At 53.4% G+C, this 15,191-nt stretch overlaps 7 protein-coding genes across 7 annotated transcripts; 5 read left to right on the forward strand and 2 right to left on the reverse strand.

Annotated features, from left to right (window-relative positions):
* Window positions 1-163: 163 nt before the first annotated feature.
* On the forward strand, window positions 164-678 carry CLAFUR5_13824 (uncharacterized protein; the record flags this gene model as incomplete). Its single annotated transcript, XM_047912972.1, is given in 2 exon segments — window positions 164-532; window positions 544-678. 2 exon segments carry the CDS (start codon window positions 164-166, stop codon window positions 676-678), a joined length of 504 nt encoding a protein of 167 aa, XP_047768858.1.
* Window positions 679-1,038: 360 nt separating this feature from the next.
* CLAFUR5_13825 (uncharacterized protein) lies at window positions 1,039-1,497 on the forward strand (the record flags this gene model as incomplete). Its single annotated transcript, XM_047912973.1, has 1 exon — window positions 1,039-1,497. One exon carries the CDS (start codon window positions 1,039-1,041, stop codon window positions 1,495-1,497), a length of 459 nt encoding a protein of 152 aa, XP_047768859.1.
* A 329-nt stretch (window positions 1,498-1,826) lies between these two features.
* On the forward strand, window positions 1,827-2,375 carry CLAFUR5_13826 (uncharacterized protein; the record flags this gene model as incomplete). The annotated part of the gene is made up of 1 exon (XM_047912974.1): window positions 1,827-2,375. One exon carries the CDS (start codon window positions 1,827-1,829, stop codon window positions 2,373-2,375), a length of 549 nt encoding a protein of 182 aa, XP_047768860.1.
* A 930-nt stretch (window positions 2,376-3,305) lies between these two features.
* CLAFUR5_13827 (uncharacterized protein) lies at window positions 3,306-3,992 on the forward strand (the record flags this gene model as incomplete). Its single annotated transcript, XM_047912975.1, has 2 exons — window positions 3,306-3,563; window positions 3,618-3,992. 2 exons carry the CDS (start codon window positions 3,306-3,308, stop codon window positions 3,990-3,992), a joined length of 633 nt encoding a protein of 210 aa, XP_047768861.1.
* Window positions 3,993-5,748: 1,756 nt separating this feature from the next.
* CLAFUR5_13828 (uncharacterized protein) lies at window positions 5,749-6,605 on the forward strand (the record flags this gene model as incomplete). The annotated part of the gene is made up of 2 exons (XM_047912976.1): window positions 5,749-6,264; window positions 6,489-6,605. The coding sequence occupies 2 exons, from the start codon at window positions 5,749-5,751 to the stop codon at window positions 6,603-6,605; spliced, it is 633 nt and encodes a 210-aa protein (XP_047768865.1).
* A 653-nt stretch (window positions 6,606-7,258) lies between these two features.
* Window positions 7,259-7,621, reverse strand: CLAFUR5_13829 (uncharacterized protein; the record flags this gene model as incomplete). The annotated part of the gene is made up of 1 exon (XM_047912977.1): window positions 7,259-7,621. One exon carries the CDS (start codon window positions 7,619-7,621, stop codon window positions 7,259-7,261), a length of 363 nt encoding a protein of 120 aa, XP_047768866.1.
* Window positions 7,622-9,364: 1,743 nt separating this feature from the next.
* On the reverse strand, window positions 9,365-12,768 carry CLAFUR5_13830 (ATP-dependent RNA helicase mtr4; the record flags this gene model as incomplete). The annotated part of the gene is made up of 3 exons (XM_047912978.1): window positions 9,365-9,545; window positions 9,598-11,939; window positions 12,055-12,768. The coding sequence occupies 3 exons, from the start codon at window positions 12,766-12,768 to the stop codon at window positions 9,365-9,367; spliced, it is 3,237 nt and encodes a 1,078-aa protein (XP_047768512.1).
* Between the last annotated feature and the right edge of the window lie 2,423 nt (window positions 12,769-15,191).

Genomic DNA, 15,191 nt, shown 5'->3' on the forward strand with positions numbered 1-15,191 from the left:
TGAGCCGACTTGAAGGACATGTGCGATGACTAGACGGCCTGCATGTGACTGCACTTGGTCTGTGCAGAATGAGGGGCTACAAATGTCTTCGCTTCGGTTCGCTTCTTTTCTCGTTGCCATCAATCAGTACCTTCAACAAACTCCCAAAGTCACCACCAAGACCATGACTACTTCAGGCTCACATAGTGACACCACTGCAAACAACATAAAATATCACATCATGATCATACCACCAGAAATCCGCCTCGAGATCTACGACCACTACTTCACTTCCTTCAAACTCGACATCAAGGCCGACAACACGAGTGCTGACGAGGGCAGGGCTCTCAAACCGCCTCTGCTCGCCACCTGCAAACGCATTCGCGAAGAAGCTCTCACTTGCTACGAGGCTCGACTCAAGACGCTGCTCGAGTGCAATGAACAGAAGCTGCAAGAGAAGCTGGACGCCAACATGAAAGACACCAATGCGGACCCTTTGCCGCGACCAAAAGCTCACCTGGTCATTCTCAAGATATACGGGCAGACAAAGACAGTGTATAGCAGGAAATGGTCAGGGTGCAGCTGGACGGAAAGGGTGTAGCAGAATCTGACATGGTGGACTGGAGTGGTAAGGGGCAAAGCCCAGACATCTTCGACCCATCTGAGGACGCCGATGTCCAGGACTGGCTTGATATGTAACACAAGACACTGTCACTACTCTGCTAGACTCATCCCGTCGTTGGGGGCTGTCTCGATGGCCTAACATGTCCTTTAATGAGGCGAATTCGCCAGTCATTTATACATATGCAACAAAGAGCAGGAGGTGAATGATGACAGAGCTGTTAGAGCCGGGAGCTTTCACTGCAGGTGAATAAGAAACAACACGCTGAAAGGGTGTTATAGACGTGTTATAGATGTGTTATTGAAAGTATCATACCTCTTCATTCGTCCTCCCATCTCTGTTGTCAACCACCAACATTAAGCCACGACTATCATTCTTCGTCCTATCTCCTGACATCACCTCCTTTACATTCAGTTACCAGTACCCAAGAAGTCGACATGGGCAACCGACAATCAACTCCCACCACCAAGACCACTGATCAGGAACCAGCAACGGCAGTCAACCCCACAGCCGAAATGCAAGCTCAGAACGAAGCAGAGACATCCTCGCACAGTCCCTTCCTCGGACTACCACCAGAAGTCCGCGTCATGATCTACGAGCATGTCCTGTCCGAATTCGAGATCACCACTGCAGCTCCCAGAGATCGGGATCTCGCAGTGCCACTGCTCAACGTCTCCCGATTTGTCGCAGAAGAAGCCATGGAGACGGACAAGAAGCGCATCCTAGCTAGCAAGCAGCAGGCTGCGAAGGAGTTGAAGACTGCTGTGGATGAGATGTGTACCAAAATCAACACCTACCGCCTCCCAGAGTTGGATGTGCGGCGTCACAACATTGCTATATGTGAGGAGGAGCTCACGATGATTGCGGCTGTCAAGCGGGAGTATAGGATGCCGTAAGATATGGCGTGCAGCGTAGCTACGGAAGTGTCAGCAGATGATGAAACTGCTCAAATATCAGGCGGGAGCTGGGTAGCTTCGCAACATCGTGAAACAGCCTCAGTTACGCAGTGTCAGAACCGAATGCCAAGCTTAGTGACCAGGATCAATACATTCACCTTATTTCAGTTTGTCCTTCCAAAGGAAGTGAATGCCAATAACGCATAATTCAATTGTTTCATACACTGGAACGAGCATATATCTTTGTCCTGCGATGCAGTGTCCTCAAGTTGTTGAGCACATCTGCGCCACCGCTTTGCTCTATCAACAGTAAGCGCGCAACCGTAACGATGGGCTCATACCTATCAAAGGCAACCCCCTCTCCGAAATTCCGCTTCCTAGACCTCCCTCCAGAGCTTCAAGACCTCGTCTATGAGCAATACTTAGCAAATCTCAGCCCAGAACACGGCAATGACCTAACCTCAGGTCTGATGGGAACGTCTCGCTCCGTACGAGAGAGGTCCTGGCAAATTTACAAGAAGCATGTCAACAAAAGCCGTGAGAGCTTGCGAGAGAGGTACGAGGCCATCGCGAATGGCATCAACCAAACGAACGTCGAGCACAACGGCAGTGGCGGCGAGTGGGACATGCTCGAAGCAATCGACCGAGCTATGCACTTCTTCGCCAACGAGAAGGAGTGGCTTCATACCGACGCGAGGTACCAGCGTGAGATCATGAGGATGAGAAGATTTGAAGGCCTGGAGGGATCGGTATTCCAGGCAACGATTGCTCATGTGCCTCGTGGAACGACTGAGGACCAACTGGATGTCGTTCGCCTGGCGTGGCTATACTTGGCAGAGCAGGATGCGGGGCCCATGGGTGACCATGCTCGAGATTGATGGAGTAGCCAGCGAAAGCATCTGTTCGAAGTCGACATCAGGACGCACGCAGCGGGTGAGCTTCTGGGACGGTGAAGCAGTACACTGGTTGAGTAGGACGTTCGATGCTCTTGCAGGAGTGAGTGCACGGTGCGGGTCGTCTCCTTAGAGTAGGTGAAGTATGTAGCTGTCACTGATGCCGACTGAGCATTCAAACCGCTCCTACGAGCGCAGGTGGTGTTGTGGCTGTGTTTCTCTTTGGTGCTTACAAGAGCGGATGCTTCTGAGGGCTCGGAGTTCTTGCCCGAGCAGCATGCGGGTGAAGTCGGTCCTTTGGTGGATTCAGGCGCATGGTCCAATGCTGCGATGTTGCCAGGAGAAGACAGAATGGTGCAGAAGGAAGCTCCTTGGATTCTGTTCATGCAGTCTAAATTCATCTTCTCGGCTCTGACCCCTGTCTGCGGGCCGCTGATCGACGTGCCACGCGAAAGCAGGGAACGTTTGCGCCACAACAGTTTCATCGGTCTCTCTCCTCGCGTACCCGACACATCACAGCTCGTTCGCTGGGCCAGAACGCACACAAAGGAGGCTTGAGGCACGCGACATTCCAACGATTGAGCGTAGGACCATTCTGCGATGAGTGTGGCACCTCGCCGCAGGCGGGACATCGGCAGCAGAGACCCACGCAAGGAAGGCGCTATGGTGTGGACACCTCCGTTCAGGCTCTCTTCCGGCATCGTGTTGTGCTGTATGCAAATTTGCTTGATGCCTACCATTGGCAGTACGAGCCTTATCAAGGCTTAGCAGTATGTGTAAGCTACGGGAGGAGGTGAAGGAATACATTGTAGGTCGCTTCGGAGCTAGTCTAACATGCACTTCACATTCGCTTTTCACCTTTCCCAACGCCATTGAGCTTCACCGAACATTTGATATCGAGCGGCAGCTACTTTCATGCCCAACAGACTACCTACAGCAGCAATCGATATGCTCTCACTCCGCGCAACCGTATTGTGCCTCGCGACACTGGCCTGTGGCCTTGCGCAAACGACGACCGGCTTGTCCCACAAGGCTGGCAAAGAAGCACAACTCTTCATCCACAATATGGACCCAAATGCGCAGTGGGCAGCCTCGATACAGAACGCGTGTCACGGCTCGACGACCTACGTTCTTTCGTGTACTTCAGCAGCAAACGATGCTTGCAGCCCTCAGGTGAGCGCCCCATTAATCCAATTTCGCTTGCGGCAAGCTGACTGTTTTGCATAGACAGCTACCATAACCGAAGGCACCGACTTTTACATGGTCACCACGCCAGCCATATACAGCGAAACCTCCGCCACATACACCGAGTCTTGTACACTGGACCCGGAGAAGTCTTCCGCGTTATGTACTGCCACCATTGTAGCTGGTCAATTCGGCCACGACATAGCGATAACCATCAGCTACAACTTGACTGGAACGAATTACTACCAGTACGATGTGCAGGTTACAGCTGGCGCTGACCACACCGCGAATGGTGGTGCCTGCCTTGCCCATGTCAAAGGAGCAGCGCACTCGCCACGTCTCGGCGGTGGACTTCAAGACATTGCCATCGTTGGCGCCGTGCTCCTGGCTGGTCTAAGCATTCTTCTGGCCTTATAGTCCTAGCCGATACGTGCGTGACCAATCCAGCCACTCCATATCCCGACCCGACTGCGACAGTAATGCTGTGCGCAACTGAGCTTACTCAACAATGCCGCTATCTTGAACCACCGCGACCTGCATGCTTTCAGGCACCGGCCATACCTCATCCCTGCGAAGGCACGCATACAGCTGGGAAGCGATCAGATTCGGAGCAGCGGACAAACCGCGGCCTCGATCGAGTTCCCTTGCAGTCGTAACTGCTTGGTCAAGCTTCCAACTATCTCTATGGGCCAGTGTGCGCTTTTCGGCGACCAGATGAAGCCGGGTCGGCTTGTACAGCAGATGTCGGACGAACGATCGGCATCACATACTACTAGTGCCCCACGCGCCAAATGTACATAGCTTCATGTACGTGACGACCTTGACGACAGCTGCGGATGTACATTCAAGTTACAGGCCGCGTAATATCACATTCCACGTGCAATACCCCAGATCCCCATGTTTCATACTGGTCGCACAAGATGCGCGATCGGCATGCGCACTCCCGGTGTCCCGAAGCTTGCCGAGCAAGTTGGCAAGGCAGGAACGACTGGAGTGCATAAGGAATGAGATCCTTCATCTCGGACAATGTCCCATGTAGACACCCCTACCACACTTCTCTGTACAAGATCTGCCTTGCTTTGGAACTATTAGTGTTCTGTCTAAACCGTGTCAACTGTCACAGTCATTGAAGGTCTTGCAGCATTCCAGGCGATGGACGACGGCATCAACATGGAGCTCCGCCATAGTTTGCTGGCAGTGTGCTGTCCGGGTCGTTGATCCCGTGCTGGAAAACCCTGATTGCAGAGTACGGATATGACGGAGCGAGACAGACTCGAGTGGCGATGGTCGTGATCATGGTGGTGAGTTGTTCATGACCTGGCATCAGCGCAGCATGCTCCCTTGAATGCAGCATGTGGTGAAGTTCTAGCGATGCTGCTGAATCGCCGCCCTGGATCGGCAGAGGATGAGCGACTCCTTCTTCCTGTTGTTCACATGCTGATATTGTACCATTTCTCGATCGAACATACAGCGGGAGGTCTAGCCTGGAAGCTGATCCCCTGCTGCGCGCTCGTTAGCACTGTAGATGTCGAACTACTGCTGAGGAAGGCAGGCACAGTCAAGAGGACAGCTACACCGCGATGGCCATGGCCATTTCCGCTTCGGACATGGTCGCTTGAGTACACTCGTCGGCAACTGAACCATCGCTGGCGACTCTAGCTACTGCGAGGCTTAGTAGATACCTGGAAGGGCAAACAAGCTGGCGGCGACAGTTTGCGTCGTGATACATTACTTCCGATGCCGCTGAGCCGCTGTGCGACGCTTGCTGGACTCAGGCATGAAGAATCTTCTCACTTCCTTCGCGCGAGGTTACCTGAGATGATGAGACATCATGTCTATGTAGGCGAGACACTGCTGCGTAATCTGACGTTTAGTAGTCTGACGCCGGTCTGTACCAAGTCTTCGAACTCGCGATGATCGCGAGATGCTTCCCGAACCGAAACGAAGCTGAAAACGTGCAAAGCTTCTGTCCACGCATTGCTTTCTGTCCGGGGACAGGATTACTATTCCTCACATGTGATCTTGGAAGTGGGGCCCGTGCTTCCCCTTCGACGTTGCGACTACTTAACGACTTCCTCTTCCTTCTTTCCGACTGCGAACACATCACAACACAGATCCTCTCTCATCATCTACCAAGCCCAACGTCCACATCCATCAACAAAGCGCCACCGCCATGAGCAGCAAGCAGCCGACAGAGCAGAAACCATGCTTCTTCCTCAAGATCGCCGGCGAGCTCCGCAATCGCATCTACCGCGAAGTGCTCCTGCAGCCAGCGCCGATCGATTACGGAGATAAGGGCTACATTCGCCCAGCTCTCCTCAACACCTGCAAGGCAATCCGCTCAGAGGCCTTGAAGATCTACTACTACGAGAACTCCTTCCACACCGACGTTTGGGCTTACAACGCCTCGGGGATGTACCGATTCCGCACCTCACTCGAGCCGATTGGAGTCAATTATGAGAAGATCGAGGAGATGACTACTACGTGCTTTGACCTGGCTTCTTGGAGCAATCTGATGGAGTGGTTGCGCCAGTATCATGCCGATCTGAACGACTGGAGGATCACGTACAAGGAGGAGGAAGACGAAGACTACGATCGTGCGAGGCTCCAAGAAGCTCTCAGTCAAATGTTCGACGTCGTGGAGGGGCTGGGAGGAATGGAATGGGAGCAGGTCGAGCAAGAGATGGGGGTGCTACGTTGGGATCTCACTATGATGGATGAGGACTGGGGAGATGCGGAGGAAGACTCAAAAGACGGCAGCGAGGAGGAGGATGAGGGTGAGGATGATGATGATGATGATGATGATGATGACGATCCTGAGCAGGGGTCCTCCGATAACGAGGGATGAGACTAGGCAGTTGGAGCCCTGATGCAGAAGCGCGAGTGGCGTGGACGACAGATGCATTGTCGCAGAGTCTTGACATGCTGGAAAGTCAGTTCATTGGCCTGATTCTAAACAAGACACCCTCATTGTCGCTGATTGAGGCGCTTGACTCAGTGCAGTCAGGCGCTTTTGCGCCAACGAGCTGATCTCTCGACGTATACGGACTCTATCAGTAAGACAGAAGCATAACATTATGAGTCGGTCTCATATATACATGAGACTATGCAGAGTCACCCAGCTTAGACACTCTACACTCGATGCCGACCTGGCCAACACCCCATCACGAAGCGCACATCGCTTCGAGTCAACCCGAGCGTCTTCCCTTTACCCAAGCCTCTCGCCTCGATCCGATCTCGAATCTCCTGCACTCTCTTCTCGATATCCCTCTCCACGTCTTGAGACCACATGTGCCTATTCACACCTGCCAGCTTCTTCGCCGTGACCACGCCATCCTTGTCGACATCGATACTCCAGAGCGATGCATCAGGCTCTACCACCAGCGTGAGGCGGAAGTTGCAGATACTCGTAAGGATCTCCTCAGGTACCGAGTGCTGAAAGTTGACGTTTGCAGCGCCACGGTAGTGCTTGATGAAGTTGAAAGTGCACTCGCTGTAGAACAGTGGAAGCGTTTCGTTGCGGAGTAGTCTCGAGGCCCGAGTTATTGGTGGTTGTGTTGGTAGAGTGTTGTGGCGATCTTGCGAGGTGACTAGACTGTTGTCGGGAGGAATGCCGATTTGGTCAGTCTTGAGATCTGCGAGGTGGAACTTTTAGATGATCACACGAAGCTCTGCTGGCAGGTCTACGAAGGGGTCGAGCGTGGCGATGTCGTCTGCTTGTTCGAGCGTGTCAACGAGGTCGTACTTGCGCGCTTGACTTGGCGGGTCAAGTCCGCGAGACTTGCAGAAGCGGCGCAATTCTGATACGGTACACTTCTGATAGTTGAGGAAACCGCGGTCGTGGCGTGTGAGAAGACTTTGCTTGCGATCAGTTCAGTGGTCATCTTATCAGACACAAACTTGCTGATGCCGATGTTCGCCATGTTCTGGTCAATATGCTTCCTCCCACGTAAATTCGCGATGCTATGACGGTGATTGTCGATCTTCCAGTAATGCTTTGGGCCGTCGGTAGCTGAATTGAAGTCGGGCGACTTGATTTGGACCATGTTTGCTGTATCCCAGCGTGTGGCTAAGGGGGTGTAGTCACTGTAGGTTCCCGATGTCTTGGTTTTGGTTGAATTCTGTCGACGTCCAGACCGGGAGTTCGTCGAGTGGTGAAGAAGAAAAGTGCGCAAAAATGGTTCATCGAGTGTGCTTGGTTGTGAACACCCCCGTAGCCTTCTCATTCACCTTTCGAACTTTACAGTCGCGTCTGGCACTTCCACGTGCTTTACTTCTCCCAAGGTCCCCGAATGACAACCAACCTCTGCAGTCTGAATCTTCGAGAACACGGGGCAAGGCAACGCGCGACCGCTTCGTGTAGGACGCTACTGCTATGCTTCGCTTTAGCATGCTGGACAGTCTAAGCAATAATGTGGTTACCAAAGATGGACGACGCGCTCGGCGCCTGTTAACAAACTTTTTCCACAGCCCTTGTGCGCTCGTCAGAAGGATCTCGAGCTTCGGCCCAAGTTGCTGCCACGGAGCAAAAATTCAGACGCCGCAACAGAAAGCCGCTCCGTACCGGCACATCCAAAAGATACGAACTAACACCCCAAAATCTAGCAAAAAGAACCCGCTCCTCCTTAGTGGAAGCGCCAGGATAGAGAAAAGTGAGCTTTAACGGCTACTTTTTTGCTATTTCAAATCACGGCTAGAACAGGATTCATGTCCGAAGACAAGGTACTAGCGCACTTGGAATGGGGAAAGTCTGCGACTTCTTAGTTGAAGGCGCCTGATTTCGCATCTACAATCAATTGAAATTGATGGCATCGAGATCCACTCGACCACTCTGACTTGCTGTGTTTATTGGTCCGGCTTGTGGAGATTTATAGGTTGGTGGGCGAGCGTGCGCTAGTGCCGGATGAGGGTTAGCGTGACGGTATGTGAATGAAGAAGCCGGAAGCTGAAATTTTCAGACGCCGAGAAGTCCGTAACATGATCTCGGGGCCTTGCTCCAGCCGCCAGCAATCTTGGAGACCGTTCGAGTGACTTTCGCTGCGAAGACTGATCTTGACCTTGTTGTCTCTGAGGGATGATATGAGAATGGACACGAAATAGGCAGCCTGGAAGGTGCCTCGGACGATACTGCACTGAATCCCTACAACAGTATCAGCATCCTTTCAACAGCATCTCACTGAAGTTGGATCAGTGCACGGCCATGTATCAGCGCTCTCTTTGGATCAAGCACACTGCCTCTCCCACAGCATGAAAGATTGGCGCTAAGTAATGTCCGCGCTCTGCGGGCTGACTCTCGAGAAGAGGACAACCACGGACCAGAACGCTTGGAGGACTTGGGTGTACATCATGTGTCGGGGAAGGGAGGAGGAGGGAGGTGGCGTACCTGCAGAGTTTAATCCATCATTGCTGGACAATGCCTTATGACAGAAGAGATCGCTGCCGACATCGATGTTGACCGGAGTGCAGTGCTTCAAGCACCTTTGACCATGAAGGGGTCGCTGGAGCATCCCATATCTCTTCCGCCTCCACAGGGATTTGCGACGCTGCTGAGTCACTGTCGCGACGCAATAGACATCGCCGAGCCTTTGTAATGCGGCCATCTTCTTTCGTCGCCAGCCGTGAGGGTGATCCAACGGGCGATCTTTTGGCTCAAGGCCCTGAGGTATGTGCCGTAGCACAAATTATGTCTCATTCATCATGCTATGCTATACTACAAGCCAGCTCCTGAAGACCACGCCGCGAGGACACACTGGTGGTATGTGGTATCATGAAAGCGCGATCTATGTTATCTACAAGTACAAGGACTGCGCAGCGACGATGTCACGTCTCACCTTCGTGAGCGCGACCTCGAACTTCTGCTCGAGCTCATCGGAGCCCATGACCTTCGAAGCTTGCGCGACCTGCCGTAGCAACTCCTCAAGTCGGCGGAAGAGGCGGATGAGCGAGCCTTCGTAGACATCTGTCATTTTGCTGCGATGGTTGTTAGTAGATACTCGATGTCAGCTGAGCAGGGCATACTTACCAGATCGCTGCGAAGCTCGCGCCATGCGTCCAAGCATACACAACTTCCATGAGTTCCGGCTTGAACGACTGTAGATATTCTTCCTCGTTGACCACCACCTTGCTCTCCATGCTGACCTTTGCCACCTGTCGCGCTTGCGCCTGAATTTCTCGGAAGGGTTTTGCGAGCTCTTCCTTGAGGGCGCCCTTCTCTTCACTCTTCTCCTCGAAGATGAAGCATGAAAGGACAGCGGCACATTGCTCGGGTGTGAGCTCGTTGAAGAAACGGTTGAAGAGAAGCTCTGACAGCACGAGCTCATCTCCAGTCGAGATCTCGCAAGCGACACGAGCCTTGAGCTGAACCACATCGGCGTCATTGACAAAGCCGAGTCGTCGCAGCACACGCTTGCGGTTCTTGAGTTCGTCAAGTTGGAGAACTGACAGAGCATCAGACATCTTCTTGCGAAGCGCCTTGATCTCGTTTGACAGCTCAACCTTCGCGTTGTACTGATCGTACAGCTCGGGTAGTCGCTCGTCTTTGTGCAGTGGTGAAGACAGCAGCTTGTGCTCAAGCACTTCGATCTTGCGCAGAAGCTTCTTGAACCCATCATCTTCAATGCCCATGTTCTCAATCGGGTCGAGGATGGCAATGCCGTCAGGGAAGCGCCTCGCGATCTCTTCAAGCGCCTTGCGGACAGTGTTGCGTTGCTCCTGCGTGCGCAAGTCGTTAGGCAGGAACACCCGGAGGTGGCCAACACTGTCGATTGTGCCGTTCATGATGGGAGCGACCTCCATCTTGCCCTTCTCTCCAGGTCCAGGTGGTCGTACTCCCGGCGGTAGATCGTCGCTGAGCTTGGATCCAGGCGGTGGTGGCGTCACGTCTGCTGCGACGTTCAGGAGGACATCGACCACGACTGATGCTGAGGATGGAATATCCTCTTGCTTCTGGCCCTTTCCTGGTTTGACACTCACAAAGTTGACCACGGCACCCCAGCCGAAGTCGTGATCCTTGTACTTGACTTTCACAAGTCGACCTTGTTGCAGGAACTTGGTGAGGTATTGGGGATGTGTGATGACGGCCTTCATCTCGTTCGCGTAGTTTGTGAGGTTTTTTCGCAGGTCGTAGTACTCCTTGATCTCGGGTTCGTTCTCGATGGCCATCTCAAGTCGCTTTTGCTCAAGCTCCATGAGCTGCTTCTCCAGGCCGGAAACTGATGCCGCGTTCTGGAACTGGAAGAAACAGCGCTCGAGCATGAACTCTGGACTGATACCCTCGACTCGCATGAGGTTGAGAATCATGTTGTAGCCCAGATAGAAAGCACTGTTGAGCTTATCTTGCTCACCGCGTACAATCTCCTTCGCCACACCGGGCTCCATCTTCTCGTCGATCATCATGATAACAATACCACGCTCGTCGAGACCTCTACGACCAGCTCGCCCAGACATCTGAATGAACTCACTGGGCGTGACCCAACGGAGTGAAATGCCGTCGAACTTGCGCACCGACGTGAACACAACAGTCTTTGCCGGCATGTTGAGGCCAATTGAGAAGGTCTCGGTTGCGAAGAGTACCTTGATCAACCCCTCCTGGAAAAGAATCTCGATCGTCTCCTTCAGGATCGGGAGCAGACCAGAGTGATGAATGCCGATACCTCGTCGCAGGAGGGGTAGAAGATGTTGTATCTGGGGCAGCTCTTTGTCCTCGTCCGACAGCATCTCAATCGCACTGTTGAAGACTTTCGACACCATCGCCTTCTCAGACTCATCGTTGAACGCGAGCTGGCTCATTTGCAGAGCATAGTTTTCACAATCTCGTTTTGAGAAGGAGAAAACGATGACTGGGTTGTAGTTCTTCATCATGATCATCTTCACGATCTTATAGATGTCCGTCGGTCCATCCTTCTTGCCGCCCTTGTTCACCTTCTTGTCTTTGCCTTTGCCTTTCCGCTTAGCCATTGGATCTGAGCCATCATCTCCCGCTTTTTCTGCGATGGTAGCCATGGCTTTGTTGAAGTTCTCTTCTCGGAATACACCCTTCTCATCCACGACCAAATGTATGCCGTCTGCGCCTGCTGGGAAGAAGTAGTGCTGGAGAGGTGTAGGTCGGAAATCGGTGTAGACGACGTGACAGGGCTGGTTGTGAGTCTTTGTGATCCACTCGGCGAATTGCATAGCGTTGGGTATCGTGGCGGAGAGGAAGACGTAGCGGACCTTGTCGGGGAGTAGGATGATTGTCTCTTCCCATACCACACCACGCGACTTGTCGCGCATGTAATGGACCTCGTCAAAGACCACCCAGGCGACTTCGCGCATGATCTCACTACCGCGGTACAACATAGATCGTAGAATCTCCGTCGTCATGACCTAAAATAAGGGTGTTAGCCATAACCGCCCATCGCATCGTGCTGGGAGTTCCTTGAGCCAACCAATACAGTCTGAGCGACTGCTCGATGTCTGATGCTATCCTCCAGTGACTTACCAAACATGTTGCCGTGGGATTGATGGTCACATCTCCAGTCATAAGGCCAACATCGCCAAAGTCAGCCTGAAACTCGCGGTATTTCTGGTTGCTTAGCGCCTTGATAGGACTTGTGTAGATGACTCGCTGGTTGTTCTTGAGACACTGGGCGATCGCGTATTCTGCCACCACCGTCTTCCCTGCACTAGTGTGCGCCGACACTAGTACGCTCTCGTTGCGCTCTATCGAGGCTATTGAGACCTCTTGGAAAGGATCGAGTTGGAAAGGCCATACCCGCGCAGGCTCCGACGGGCGCTTGTGTTGTGATATGGGGACGTAGTCGCAGTCGGGAGGTAGTGATACTTGATGGCGCACTTGATGCTGCAGTACTACTGCGGTCTCCTCTTTCTCCGCTTGCAGGCCTGCTGCTGCGGCAACTTGTCTCGATTGTGTGGTGTCAAATGAGTCGGTGACTACGGGCTCGGGTTCTTCATCGCGGCGTCGTCGCTTCTGTCCTCGGTCGGCATCTTCTGAAGCGACATCATCGTCTGCTGGCGCTGCCGGTGCTGTCGTGGCTGGAGGCGCAAAGTCGTGTGCATCTGTCATATTCGCATCGCCATTCTGCTGCTGTTCTGCGCGTTTGACATCGCCATTGAGTGATCGCTTCTTGCTCTTCTTGCCCTTCGATTTAGCGGTCGCCTTCTCGTCGAAGACGTCAAACATTTCGTCGGCCATGATTGCGGTGTTGGTATGGGAGAGTGTCGCGGTGCAAAGAAGCGCGACATAAATTCAAGATGCAGTTCGAGTTTCAAGACGGGCGGAAGCTCGGCCGAGTCATCGCCGCCGCAACTTGCAAGGGTTTCCAGTGCAACTGTTTCGCGTCTCTCTTCACGCATCAACCATCATCTTCTGCTGTCACCGGCATCTCATCACGGGCTAACTTCAATTTCACAGTCAGCTCCATGTTCACGACATTCTTTCGAAGGAGGGAGTCCCGACGGGTTCAGCTGTAGCACTCCATGGCGGGGTTCGCGACAGCAGCGCGTGCGAGCACGTCCTGTACGAAATCGTCACACGTAAGATATTACACGCACCGAGCGATCATGCACAGCCGATATGCCATGATGCTCCTGGCCAAGATGGGATGAGAGCTTACGCATGGCGGGCGAAGCGTGCGGAGCCGAAGGTACACTCGCTCGGCGATCTCGTGTAACACTGCCTCATCCTTCGCTTCAACCTCATACCAACCAACTCCCGGACATGAGACAATGGCCATACGTCCCACGGCGCTTGCTATCAAGACGGCTCTGCTCCGCCTACTTATCGCTGTAAGAATAACTACACTTGGGCCCTAACGCGTGCCAGCGTCTTCAGGCCACCAGCGCGAATTAGAGACTTTCTGGCTTAGCACTACCAACACATGTGCCGTACTCTGACCTCAGCAGGCCTGTCATGGCAGCGTCTTTAAGAATGGTAGTCGCACATGGCGTGACGAGGCTTGTTTTCTCCGGACTTTGTAATGCCATAACGATCGCATCAACTGTGCTATCCATATTTCCCACCAGTATTTGCTGACAGTACGACCGTTGATTCCCACAGACAATGACGAACGGCCTCTTGATTAAGCGTAGCGACCGAGCGCTAGCCACACCGGAGTACGAGCTTGCGAGTACGTAGGTGAGGCGTCAGCGAGGGAGTGAAGCTCTATACCAGCCCTCAACTAGCCTTGGCGCCCGCTCTGATTGGTCAACTTTCAAGTTCTAGGGTCACGTGACCTACCGCACTGTGCCTGTTGGCGAACTCGCAAACATATACTCGTCGCTAACGCCTATGTCGTCGTATAATAAGCACTGTACGTCGGGTAGCGGTAGCGTGGATCGCACGCTACTTTGCAGTCTAGAAGGGTTGGTAGAGAGCTCCACTCCGCTACGCTTACCTTTGGAGGTTCACAACCGCCAACAGCACATTTTTGGTCTGGTTGTGGCCATTCCGATACTTTGCATACTGATCGCTGCTGCCACCTACTTCGGCATCCGACAAAAGCGCCGCAGCACAACACGGAATGTACCAGCTACCACGCCCAGGATCATCATCAGGTGCGCCTGTGATTGCATACACGCCCAGATCCACATCGATGCCTTTCACAACTCGATACTATCGATCCTCCTCAACACCATCGAATTGCTCAACAAGCACGACTTCCAAATTCGGCCTCTTACAGTCCAACAGCGCAGCAGCAGGGCCAACACTTCCGCAGTTCCAGTCTTACGCAGCATCGGCGCGGTCATGCAACACACTTGTATCCCCGGCGTCTGTACACATGCCACCAATCGTGCGACTAGCCGTACAGTGCCACAGACCAAAGGTCCTCAAACCAGTCTCGCGAGCAGCAACGCAGGTTGGGGAGATCCAGACTCGCGACCGATCTGCCACGCCCGCATCGGGGTCTTCAACTTATTCAGTAGCAAGCATGGCGGACATGGAGCTCGGAACGCCTGTTGTCGAGACTGCTGTGCAGGTCCGACTTCATCGGGAGACACTGCGCGGTGCAGCCAGGATCCAGTCGACGAGCGGCAAGTTGCGTTACTCCTGGGAATCATCATCGAGGCCGGACAGTGCAGCATGCATTCCAGCCAGATCGTCGTCTTATATTCCGTACAGCCCAAGAATCTCGAGATCAGTGTCTACGGCGAGTGAGGCTTGATTCAGTTGCGATTCCTGCTGCGTTGCGGGCCATGAGAAGCAACGGCGAGGGGGTTTGCTATGCCTGATACCACGGCGCTGTCCACTCCGGCGATGAGACAGCTTGGTTAGTGGCTGAGCAATGAAGTCATCGTCCATATCATGGACGTCGTGTGCGCTTCGGCGACGGATGTGTGCTGGCTTTGGCATTGCCACAGGTCGGAAACAAGTGTGGTGCTGATGCCACGTGCTGGTACCGTACCCTGACAGCGCTCCTGACGGTTTACCCATGACCTCGTCTGTCTCACTGTTTTCGACTACCGCCCTATTGCTGACATGCTGGTGAACCTGGCCCGCCGCTCGATTGAGTCCTGGAAGGCAATGTGGTTCATCTACAGAAGCGACTGCCAGGACTTTGGTGGCCTCTCTGTGACGAAGGGGCCTTATATCGGCATGAGCTGCTGATGGAGCATCGC

Source organism: Fulvia fulva, chromosome 12, assembly GCF_020509005.1.
Source record: "Fulvia fulva chromosome 12, complete sequence".
Taxonomy (NCBI): Eukaryota; Fungi; Ascomycota; class Dothideomycetes; order Mycosphaerellales; family Mycosphaerellaceae; genus Fulvia; species Fulvia fulva.